Source organism: Lolium rigidum, chromosome 6 (assembly GCF_022539505.1).
Source record: "Lolium rigidum isolate FL_2022 chromosome 6, APGP_CSIRO_Lrig_0.1, whole genome shotgun sequence".
Taxonomy (NCBI): Eukaryota; Viridiplantae; Streptophyta; class Magnoliopsida; order Poales; family Poaceae; genus Lolium; species Lolium rigidum.
Window position 1 is genome coordinate 5,243,984 of NC_061513.1, and position 12,988 is coordinate 5,256,971.

The 12,988-nt window shown below is 43.7% G+C and overlaps 1 protein-coding gene across 1 annotated transcript in view; it reads left to right on the plus strand.

Annotated features, from left to right (window-relative positions):
* LOC124658925 (F-box protein At5g49610-like) overlaps positions 1 to 6,640 on the plus strand; it is a 65,160-nt gene extending 58,520 nt beyond the window's left edge. The window contains exon 3 of the mRNA XM_047196909.1: positions 5,714 to 6,640. Within this exon, the coding sequence (XP_047052865.1) occupies positions 5,714 to 6,640 (927 nt within the window). The remainder of the gene's footprint in view (positions 1 to 5,713) is intronic.
* Positions 6,641 to 12,988: the final 6,348 nt, after the last annotated feature.

Consider the following 12,988-nt stretch of genomic DNA (forward strand, 5'->3'; position numbering starts at 1 on the left):
TATATGTTTCCTTTATTAGTCATGCATCTACATTTTGTAGCTTCTGTCAAATGCCTTCCTGTGTTAATTTGTTTTTCTATCTGGTCTTTTAGTCCAACCCAATGGCTTCCACTTAATAAGTCTAGTATCGATACACAGCTTTGTTTTATTTCCATATATTCACTTAATACTGAGGTGTACATGAACGTTGTATATGTTGCCTGCTTATATTTCTGAACTGGTTCAACTATAATCTGAAAAAGAGAGCATCTTTTTTTGTATAACATTCTTATATATTCCCTTAATATTGCACATTGCTTATTTTGAAAGAGAGACTTCACTTTCTTTCTTTTTAAGTGGTGTCAAAGAAAACATCGTTCTATTAATGCATTTCTGAGGTATTAGGTATACACTAGGGATTTCTGATTTATTTGTGGATTGACCTATGTTTGGGCTAATTTATCAGTTTCAAACTACATTTTCACCCAACGGCTGCTATGTTTTATTGAGTTGTGTATTGGAATCTTGGAGAACATGGTAACTATTGATTGTTTTCTGTTGGAACTAATCAAACTACAACTATTAATTATTTTTCATATACTCACATCCATTTCTATCAAAAAAAAAAAAAATCATCTGAGCAGCATGTAGTTTACATATTATTACAGCAATAGAAATCCCAAAGCTTCTATCTCCACCTCACATTTATTCTGGGGTTTTTTATCTGCGATGAAGACATGATTTTTTTGCTTGTTCTTCTTCCTCCCATTCTAAAAAGATTTTGAAGATTTGCTGTATCTGTACGATCTTTATTAATAGTTGTCCATTCAAGTTTTGAAATTCAAACCTGATATGCTCCTGCCGCCGCGCTACACTACCGCTTCCCTTTTGTTGCTTCAAAAGGCCAATGACCGCATAATATACCTTCACACACGTTGTCTGATTCGTCTTAGCTAGTACCCAGTTGGAACTGACAATGAGGATGGCATGTTTCTTCTTTTCTCTTTTGCTTTGTGGTTACTTTTTTTTGTTCCTGTCAGTGATGTCTTTGTTCTTCTCTGCATGACTGCATGTGGTCGTGGTTTTGGTAATTCTACTGGATCATCTTCAGTTGTGCTAGCCAGCTCTGTTTATTATCCTTTTCCAGATTGTTGTTCTTTAGGTTCAGGTCCTATATCAGGTAGTTTGTATTGTCAGTTAGTTTGTATTTACACGTGCTTTCTTCAGATATTTGTAGCTTCCATTTCTTTACCTCACGTACCAGCTTCTTTATTGTAGGTCCGTACATTCGGGCTGTGTTGGACATCTCCTGTCCATCGCAGACGTGGCCGGCCTCCTGGTGTCACGCATGGAAGGCGTGCTAGGTCTCCTGTTCATGGCCGGGGAAGTTGTGGCAGGGGAGGTGTTGTTCCTCCTGTGCTATCAACACAAAACTATTGCTTTACGTTTGCGCACTTATGTGGTTTGTTTTTCAGTTGCTCCAGTGCCTGATCATTTTCTGGCACCGGTTGTTGGTTCTGTAGGCGGCTCTTCTATGTTCAGTTCTCATCTTATGCAGATACTCGGGGACGAGAGATCCGTCTAGGGAAGTGGCTGGTTAGTTGTTCTGACGGTACTGTTTTTCTTATCTTTCTTTGCATGGCATGTTTTTTACTTGTTAGATTGTTCAAACATGATTACTAATTTCTTCTGACAACACTGCTGGAGACAGGTGTCATAGTTCCATTTCTTAGTCCACGTTGATTACATTCAGTTCTTTGTTGGTGTCAACAAAGTGCGTGGAGAATATATATATATATATTTTTTTTTTGGCAAATAAAAACTTTATTTAACTTCATAGACAAGTCACTAACATCAATGTGCAAAATTGCACATTAAGAGAGCTGATAACAGCTTTAACAGGGCAGCTAAAAGCATCATGCTTTGAACCTAGGCAAGTGTACTGACAGGTTTCTAAATTGGACAGATGATAAGCATCTTGAGCTTGCTTGTGAACTATCATGTTGCTCTCTCTTTTTATCTTGAATACTCTAGCATCGATGCCTTGCGTGTATGATACGAACTGATGCAAACTTGGTCTAATTGTCCAGTGCCCTGGGTACCTTGCCGGATTCCTTGTTGCTGCCTCCGCCAAGACTTGACTATCTGTTGGAAGTTTGGATGTTGCACCTTCATGGCCTGTCCTATTTGAGCTGCAAGTTCAAGAGCCTTTGCTTCAGCCATCAAAGTAGAATCCACCATGGTAGTAGCTTGCACGAGAACATGTATGTTTCCTTGATTGAGCCACTGCATGAAAATTCCTATCCCAGCTTTAGTTCTTGTACCTGCAAGGACATAAGAAGAGGGAGAAGGATTTTTCCAAGCTGTGTCCGTAAAAATGTTAGGGCCCTTTGTAATCCTATTTCTGTCAACAGCAACAAGGGAGTTTGGATCTGAAACTGCAACCAGAGCAAGAGCTGAACCACCATGTTCCTGAAGCTCCACTTCCCCTGTATTAAGAAGAGCTTGTGCAGCATGCAGAACCTAGAATGTAGCTTTATGTTTCCTGTTGAAAAGGAGGTCATTCCTAGCTTTCCAGATAGACCAAAGTATGTTAAAAATCATTGCAATTGAGTTATCATTTCTACATGTAGTCATCATGTGATAGATGGCATCTTCTACTTGGTTGATCCCTTGTTGGATTAAGCCTTCGACTCTCAAACCTAAAGGAGACGCAAACCAGATTGCATGGACGTAATGACAAGAGAAGAAAAGGTGAAAGTCAGTTTCATCCATACCGCATCTACAACATTTGTGATCAATGTGAATTGATCTAGCCGCTGCTCTAACTCGTGTAGGAATCGCTTTTCTTAGAAGCCTCCAGCCAAAAACCTGCACTCTAGGAGGCATATCCTTGTTTGTCCAAATAGCATGAGCCATGTTTCTTATCTGAGTACTGAGACAAGTTTGTGTACCAACATTATAACCATAGAAAGCAGGATGAAATAAATGATAAGAGCTTTTAGAAGCACAAATTCCTGAAGGCGTAAATTTCCAAATTAACATGTCATCGTTATTATCAAGACCCACAGGAAGATTAGATATAATGTTGGATTTATCCGCCCCAAACAAAGTGGTAAGCAAGGTAGTGTTCCAATTCTTAGAGTTAGGAAACCAAAGATCAGAAATAGTGGCAGGATATTTAAAACCTGTTTCTTGAATATTAAGGCATTCATGAAATTCTTTCCAAAAGGGACACCAGGGAGTGGACCAAATACAAGTATTCCCTTTTGAAATTTGGATAGAAGTGGCACTAATAAGGGACTCCCTTACCTTGAGAATGGAGGTCCAAAATGCTAATTTGGGAACCTTATTTGAAGCCTTCCAAAATGATGTGCAAGGGAAGTACTTGGATTTCAGAATCTTAGCCATGGTACTTTCTGGAGAACTAACTATTTTCCATGCTATATTCACCAGCATTACCTTGTTAACTGCCTCAAGATTCCTAATACCCAACCCTCCTTTTTTGGACTTGCAAATTTCTGCCCAGGCTTTTAGATAAAGAGGTTTAGTTTGGTTCTCTTCCTGAACCCCAGTCCACCAGAAGTCTCTAATAACTGCGTTCTCTTCCTAAACAGGTAGAGAAGAGAAAACATATGTAATTAAAACTAGCCTCGCAGCATGAGAGAGCTTATTAGCCTTATAACCATTCAGACCAGATTTGAACTTATTCAAGACAAAAGAGTATGCTTCAGATCTATTCCTGGCTGGCATTATAAGAGGATGACCCAAGTGGGTGGTTTGAGCATTCATGTCTACAACTCTACCACTAGGGATCGGAGCCCGATCTCTAGCTTCCCATCGGACTACTTCCCCACCACATGATTGCTTTCATCCTGGGCGTGGAATCAGCCAGTCAAAAAGCCCTCTATTTTTTCTTCATGCAGCAGATGGCAATTTATTTCGTAATAACTACTCCCTTGATTCACGCCAGAACTACTGGCGCCATGCAATTTGCTTCCATGTGAAGAAGTTTAGTTTCCAATTGAAGATCACTTTATTTTCGTTGCAACTTAATTTTGCTTCATATTTTACAAAAGCTAATTTGCTTCTAATCCGATTCAAAATTATTCTCATCCAAAAAAAAAAAACTCGGGGTCCAGATCCCAACACATAGAGAAACAGTTTCCTCAATCAGAAAATTGCTTAGCAGGGAAACTATTCTCGCATCGAACAAAGATATGATGTTCACAATTTTTTATTTCCATGGAAGAAAAATTGTGCTTCGATCCATAAGAGAATTTACTTCCAATGCTACTAAGCAACTAAAATTCTTTTCAATCAAATAAAGGAAGTTTTGCATCGTAATTATGGTTTCCAATGATACCCTACTTTGCTTCTATTGGTTCTCAAATTAGCTTCGATATACTATCATTTGCTGATTTCCAATGTATTGCCGTATAGTTTGTTTCTGAACCAACCTAGACATTTTCCTCATATTGGTAATTTGCTTCAAGTAGAAATACAAAAAATAAATTGATCTAATATATATTTATTTCCAGTTTGGCAACCTCGTGTTTCCGTGAACGAGAAATGTTGCTTCCAGTACAATTACAACTATGTAGATGCTTCCATCATGTCGTAGCATAGCCAACTCGATGCTCGCAATTTTTGTTGGACATTGCCTTGCATTGCTTTTTTTTTTTTTTGAGAAACACAGTACAAACGCAGACGCTCACATACACGCGCATACACTCACCTCTATGAACGCACACACGCACACCCTACCCTTATGAGCACCTCCGGAAGACTGAGCCGGCGGATTGGATCTTGAAATTGACGAAGTCACCACAAGCACCTCGCTGTTGACGGGAACGTCGCCTCCCACTGAATGAATATTCCGCCTTTATGAGACACACAGATGTCAAACCTGGGGTTTGAACTCTGGTGGGCTGGGGATATAACCATCCTCCTAACCACCCAACCACAGGTTCACAAATCATGCTTAACTTGTATTCCCGCCTTGCTGGAATCACAAATAATGTGTCTGGACCTCATCCGCATGTTGCCGATTCGTATCATTGGATTGGAGGAGGAGAGAGTGGAAAAAAAGGAGAAGAATGGAAGCAGCCATGCACTCCATGCCGGCAGGAGACCCTAACCTTTCCTTAGGTTAGCCGCCTCCCGTGAACAACCCGGAATTTTTTTTTAGTGCTTCATATATCCGGAAAAAAATTTAGTGCTTCATACATTCACTTGACATATTTCAGACAACATACATATTTGCTTCCTTCAAGTCATCAAAATACACAGCTTTGTAGTTTCATATCACATGTTTCCTAAATGTTACAAATTTGCTGGAATTTGGTCTTTGTTTCCGCGCAGCAATTCAACATACATACATACAAACGGTAGAATTAGAGGTCCTAATTCCAATTCCCTAATTCTGGGCCAATTCACCGCATCCAAACACTATGTTAGAGTTGTGTTATAAGGGTTAATTAGATAGATGTCACTCCAATTATCGTGTATTCCAGAAATGACACCACAATCTTTTATCTTTCAAAAAATGTTGTACAGCAGGCCAGGCAAACACTATCATCCCTCAAAACGGAAGAGGCAAAATTAAGTCGTTGAGACCTTTTTGTTTCTCTAGCGAGCACAAACTTCCAGGCCCAACCCCACCTCCACCCGCGACTTCCTCCTCGCTCACCACGCCCGCCAGCCCTCCCTCCCGCTCCTGTGTGGCTACGAGCTTCTCAGCGCCTACGGCATTTCCCTGGACGTCATCCCCTTCGACCACCGGGCAGGCCTCGCCGCCGTCGACCAGCTCAAGTCCATCGCGCGACTCGGCAAATCTTACTTCGGTGTCAGGGCCTCCTGCGACGGGCTCCTCATCCTCTGCGGCCTCTACAGGAACTTGGACTACTCCATCTGCAACCCAGCAACTCGCCAGCATGCTCGCCTGCCTCAGCTCGATGGCTTCGCCTTCTTGGGGATGTACCCTCACAGCCCTACGGGCGAGTACCGGCTGTTGCTCGAAAAGCCGAGTTATGCACCTGCCATTCAAGGTGGATACTACGTCTTCACATTGGGCTCCGACCAGCCGCCGAGGCGGTGCCCTGATGATGCGGAGCACATGATACAGGAACTCTCTGCTGTCCTGTTCCGTGGTAGCCTGCATTGGCACGTAGAGCAGCATGGCACGGCAAGCAACATGATCAAAGTATTCAGCACCACAACCGAGTCGTTCCGACGGATGCGTGCTCCAGCTCTTCCTGGCAAAGCTCACCTGTTTGAGATGGATGGAACGCTCGGCATGTCCAGCTTTAATGATGCAGCGACAACCATTGATATCTGGATGACCCAGGACTATGAGAGCGAGGCATGGGCCTTGAAATACCGGGTTGAGTTGCTGGCTACTGCAGAGGTCACCGTGATGTTTGGAATTGGAAGGTTCGACGGTAGATGGAGTGTTGCCCCGTCTTTGGATGGTGATGTGCTCGTGCTGGTCGAATTCGGCGACTGGCTAATTCAGATTGACATGGATAGCAAGGTTGTTGCCAGTTTCCAGCGTGCATTACGCTGTACCGACCAACTTCGCCTCAAACAAAGTCTTGTTCCGCATTCCTTCTTTCCAACACTGGAGGGTTATGTGGTGAATGATTCACCTTTCATGTGAGGATTGTTGAGTGGCATGCTTCTTCTTAGCAGCTTAACTGTCAGTATCCTCATGGTCTGCAACATCAAGAGCAAGCTCGCTGGCTTCTTTGTTGGTTCATATAGAGTTATGGTCAAGAAGCTCTCATTGTTATCTGGTTGCATGAATTCAGTGTATGGCTGAAGGTACTACTGTTATGTATTAGTGTTCGAATTACCAGGACATCATGGTGCAGAGTTGAAATATGTCCTAACTAAGCTTGTCTTATGTCTTTATTTTTATTGAATGGAACAATTGACTTTGCTATTTTGATTATGATATCATATCAACCTAGTTCTCCATGTATTGTATTTGATGCTATGTTTTGTATGTGTCTGCACTCGTTCTACCGTTGTATTACTTAGCAATGCGAAATGGTGCTTACTTTTGGCGGTAGAACATGTTTACTTATTTTGTGCCCATTTCTGGATTCATTCTAGCAACTTAGTCTTTGCACATATACTCTGCCTTGTTCTTCTTAGTTTCTGTTAATTCTGCAATGTCTCATTGTTCTATGCAAGAACCAGGTTTTAGATTTGCTTAATGGTGGTCTGTGGAAAACTTAGGTTGTGCCTCGCATAAAACAATTTGGCACACGGTTTGTAGTTGCTGTTTCTAGATGGTTTGGTGGATTCAGATGCTTTTCTATTTTTACCTGTAGGTGTTGTACTTTTAGATTGACTGTATTTTGTTAAGAGTGTGTTGATTGGATCATACTGTGAAACAAAGTATCTTAGAATTGGACTAATCTGGAGAGCTTAGAATGTCCTTATAATGCACCAGTAAGGAGAGAACAGTAATTGGAAGGTAGACCAGTGGGTGAGATATTGAACAACATGTACATCTCGGCCACCAGTTCTCACCGTACCTGTATAAATTCTTCTAAACCTGGAACCGCAGCATAAGTATCCGTTTGTTCTTTGGGGTTGAGTTGTGAAGTTGTAGGTTACTATTCAGCAGCAGTTTAATATTTTGTTTAGCAGCAGTTTAGCTTTGCGGGATGGATCTGTGTGGCCAGGAGGACCAGGTTGGGGAGGTCCTGCAAGATGGGGCCCCGGAGGGTGGGGCCTGGTTCCACCTGGCGGCCCTGGGTTTCTCGTTAGCTGTGGTTCTTGGGGGCTCGGGATCGGTTCTTCGCATCCTGGTAAGTTGACTCCTTCCTCAGCCAACTGATGGAAATTTTACGTTTGCATTGTGCCATTAAGTCAGCAATTTATTTTGTGTATCATTTCTCGTCCTTTCTGAAAATCTTTCGTCTGTCTACAACATCGATCATTTCACTTGGTAGATGACTAGTGGCTCAGGGGTCAAGTCTTAAAAAGAAATCAGCGCTATCTCAAAATTCAGTCACAAGCAATGAAGCATAAACTAGTCATTTAGTTGTGTAGCTCTGAAACTCTCTTTTGTTTTAGACTCTGAATAAAATGGTTCTTCTGCAGCTTCTACTGCTTCGACCTCCTGTTCTGCTGCTGTCTATGGCCCATTCTTTGGACACCAGGCTCAGGCGGCCTGCTGCCCACTTTCTGATTGTTTTCCCAGCTGTCAAACATTTTATTGCACTAATGCTTCATGTGACATTCGATCTTAACATAAGCTATGGTACTAGAGCTTGTACTGGTAAGGAGAAGAGGTCTGTCCAGATTGTGCTCGTCTTCAAAAACTGTAACTGCCAGCCATTTTCATTGTCTATGGAGTACCACCTGGTTGGAACTTGGAAGCAGATTGTCTCAACTCTCAGGCAGGAATCGTGTGGGAAACTCACTCTGTACCTCCTGCGCTGCTGCTGGCGCTCCCTTTCTGATAGCTTTCCGAGCTGCCTGCTGTATCCACTACGAGGAATAATGCAGTTGGTCACAAGCCCTAGTCAAAAACATTGGCTGAATAACCCACCTGGGTGGAGATATTGCATACTGATAGTGTCCCTTTCTACTGAAACCACGGTCGTAGTATCTCTATTGCAGACCATTGGTTTTAGACCTGGTGCTAGTGTTGCTTCAGGGACTCAATGCATTTACCAGGTTAAATAAACCGTAGGAAACTGTAGTAAAAGATAGTCGATCGAACTGGGTGCCGAGCAGGCATCAGGCCATCCTTGAGCAACAGCACACCTTCGGGGCTTGGTGACCAGGGATGAAGTTCTGAAGAAAAAGTTGAGACGTTTACCATGTTGTACACGAAAAGTTGCATATGTAATTCTGTTCTGTATAGTAGGATTTGTGATGTTTATAATGTGAGACGAGACCACACGTTATTATTACTGTTAGTTAATGGTAATGCGTATAGGACGACGTGTGTACGTCTCGTACATAATTTGTGCTAGCTTAGGTGTGCCTTGGTTTAGACCAAGCAGACAAGCAGTTCATGTGGACTCTAGCCTAACCAACACGAGAGGTAGCTAGTAATAATTCCCAAAAATAACACAAGAGCTACTAGTAGTAATCCATCCGAAATACTAGTACGTTTATAGTTGTTATTAGATTCCACCTAGGAAAACGGGGCCTAATTAGGTGATGCTTCTGTGCAAACAAGACAAGGCGCGACTGCTCTCGTTCGGTAGACGAAATCCCAATCGGCGACCATTGCTTCTACCTGGCGTGCACGCATAGGCCTACAATACTTGACGAACGAAGGCGTAAAATTGGATGGACGATTCATGCCGTGGCGGCTAAGTGGTCCCTGTAGAAAAGGCAAACTCAAATCGATCGATCTCGGCGCGTCCGTCGTCGATACATCACGATGAACACCGGCGACGGCAGTTGCTTCCCCTACGACGTCCTGGTCGACATCTTCGGCCGCCTCCCTAGATGCGCCGTCGCCAGGTCGTGCTGTGTGTGCCGCACATGGCGCGACCTTGTCAGCGCCCATAACCTCAACCCCCCGCTGCTCCCGCTCCCGCTCCCACCCTACTTCCCAAGGCGTCCTCTCGGAGGCATCTTCTTCAACAAGCTCGGGTTCGCGTCCAACACTTGCTTCTTCGCCCCGCCGGGCTCCCGACGCCTCTTCTTTCCAGACGAGGAGAAGGTGGACCAGTCATGCAACGGCCTCCTCCTCCTCCACCGGGATGGTACGTGTGTGCTCAACCCGGCGACGGGACGGTGCTCTCGCCTACCAAGCCTAACGCCGCTGCCGCGCATCATCGCCGAGGCACTCGCCTTCGACCCGGCCGTGTCGCTGCACTACGACGTCTTCCTCCTTGAGAAGCTAGCAGCAAGACCAAACCAGGGCGAGGTTCCACAGCAGCAGCTCAAGAAACCACAGGTGGTGCGGTCGTTTGTGTACTCATCGAGCACCGGGCGGTGGGAGAACCGAGAATTCGTGCCTGGGCGATGTGCCCCTGGGCACCTCTACGATGCCGTGGCAACCCCCGCCAAATATGACACATACGATCCAACGGTGTGGTCATCAGACTATTGGCGTGGGTCGATCTACATGCACTGCCACAATGACACCCTGATGGTTCTACGCCCCTCGTGTGGGACTTATGATATGGTGCAGCTACCTGGAGAACCAGGCAGTCCATCATGCTTTATCTCGCTGCCTCGGAAATCCGTACTAGCAAGCTATGAGAGAGGGATACACTACGCGGCAATAATAAAGTTGCAGCTCCGTGTATGGATACTAACTGAATCCACGTGTGGTCAGCTATGGTGGACATTGGCATATGGCGTTAGCCTCATTCCACATTGCCATACGATTAAGACTCTCACGGGGATGGTGAGATGGGGACCATGGCGTATTGTTGGCAGCAGGGGAGGACCAACCAAGTTGACCGAGGATGATGACTATTCTGATCATAGTGATGTTGATGATGATGATGATGATGATGATGATGATGATGATGATGATGATGATGATGATGATGATGATGATGATGATGATGAGGAGGAGGAGGATGAGGAGGAGGAGGAGGAGGAGGAGGAAGATGGTTGTGGATATTCTTGGAACTCCTACTACGAGGATGAGGATGAAGGTGGTGATGCAGATTCATGGGACGAGGACAAGGACAACTTCATCGACATAGACCAAGGCGCCGAAATCCTAGACCCGCCATCGTGGCGTGACAACCGCAAGATCGTGGGATTCCATCCTCACAAGAACGCACTCATCCTCATGATTCGCTCTGCCGTGGTAGTGTACCATCTCGACACGTCAAGGATGCAATATCTCGGTGTCGAAAACCAACTCGAGAGATGTCCCATTCAACACGGCCGTTCTGTCAACGGTTCCTTCACCTACCGACCTTGCTACGTGGACGTCAACCAGACGGACAATCGTAGGAAGGAGAGAGGGTTCCATTATATATAGCCTTTGAAACGTTCTTTCTTTAAAACTAAACACCGCTCTTATATTTATATATACTATCCTTCATGGTCACCTATGTAGCTTGTCGGTGGTAGTTGCCCTATGCTTTTCATTTCAGTTAGAATTAGAAAGGAAATTTTGCTACCATTCAACACGGTCGTTCTGTCAACGGTTCCGGTTCCTTCACCTACCAACCTTGCTACGTGGACATGCTACCAGACGGACAATCTAAGGAAGGAGAGAGGGTTCCATTATATATAGTGTTTGAAATGGTTTTTTTTTTTTTGAGATAGAAACGTTCTTTCTTTAAGACTAAACACCACTCTTATATTTATATATACTCTCCTTCGTGCTCACCTAGGTACCTTGTCGATGGTAGTTTCCCTATGCTTTTCATTTCACTTAGAAATAGAAAGGAAATTTTTCTTGGTTTTATCATGCAATACTATATGTTGCTTTTTGTTACTGATTGGGTCACTTTTGCAAATTGTCATTGGTTGTTTCAACATCTGCATAAAAGTGTGAGCTACAAAGTTTTATCCAGGTCACGACTAGTTTACCGGCACGTTATGCTCACAGGTGAATGACAACTATCACTACTACTTTATCTTCAAGAACCCAAGAGATCACACCATGTCATGTTTGATGACGTCCATGTATCAGAGAAATCATCAACTTCACTGCGATAGGTATCACTTTCAGAGAAACCCACGTATCTGCTTTGCCACAAAGGATGTCAAAGTATGTTGTTGGTTAGCGATGTATGGTAAAACTTGAGAGTGCTCATTTCGATTTCAGATATATATTTCAACTATACAAACAGGGAACATGACATCAGAATTACATAAATATGGTCTTAGAATTGGAAGTAGAACTTATGATGATTATTTTCGAAATGGGGGATAAGTAACGTGCCCTCTGCATCAATCGACGCACACATCCAGATTTCTTACAAGGTTCAAATAGTAATCAATTTACAAATGAACAATCACAGAGGGTCGATACATATATTAACCATCGGAATGAGACAAAATAAAACATGGCATATGAAACATATCTACTAGTAAGCCGCATACCAGCCTTGATGTAGATGTCCTAAGCAATCGTCAGTAACCAGTTTCCTCCAGTACTCATAGCCTCCCGCTAATCCGACGGCAGAAGGAACGACCACAGGTAAATCCAGTATCTAGCCAAAAGGATAACCTGCAAAAAAAAATTATACTTCTAATCTTGTTAAAAATAATATTATTTCTAAACAACCAAATAGATAAGCATACATACCTGAAAATGAATGTTTAATTGTAGCCTTAGTTTTCTTATCAATTCCGTTTACCGAATTCCCAAATATATTTAGTAATATTGCGGGCAGCTGCAGAAGGCGTTCGCCACAGGTTCGACTCCTCACTGAAAACCGTGCCAAGTTTCCACATGGTTTTCCTACTGTTTCTTGGGAGTGACTGGGAGCTGGCTGCAGGCGCGCCGTCGCTCAAGAGGTCGGAGCCTGCAAAGATTTCAGCAACATCATCGGCTCCCTGCCGTCGGAGTACATGATGTACATGGGGACGCTGTCCAGCGGCATCGTCGAGATCGCGGACCAAGAGCTCCCCAAGGAGTGGTCCAAGCACTACGAAACACGGTTCAGGAAAAAGATGGATGCAAAGCTAGAATGAAACTGACAAATTGAGATCTACTCTAAAAATATACGTAGTATGTGTGGCAAGAAATGACCAATGTGTTTTCAGATAACAAGCCTGTCCAGAGTAAACCACAAGAACTTGGTGATCCTGCTCGGCTACTGCCAGGAAGAGCAGCCGTACCTTCACGAGGATGATGCATGGTGTTCGAGTATGCTCCGAACGACACGCTCTTCGAGCATCTCCATGGTGATAAACTAATGGAGTTTGTGTTGGATAAGTCTCTGTATTATTTATTGTCTGTGTGAAGATGCTGATGCACATGGTCCTTGTGAAGGACTGGCTGCAGCACATATATGATCTTTGTGAAGGATTGGCTGTTAGGATAGAACAG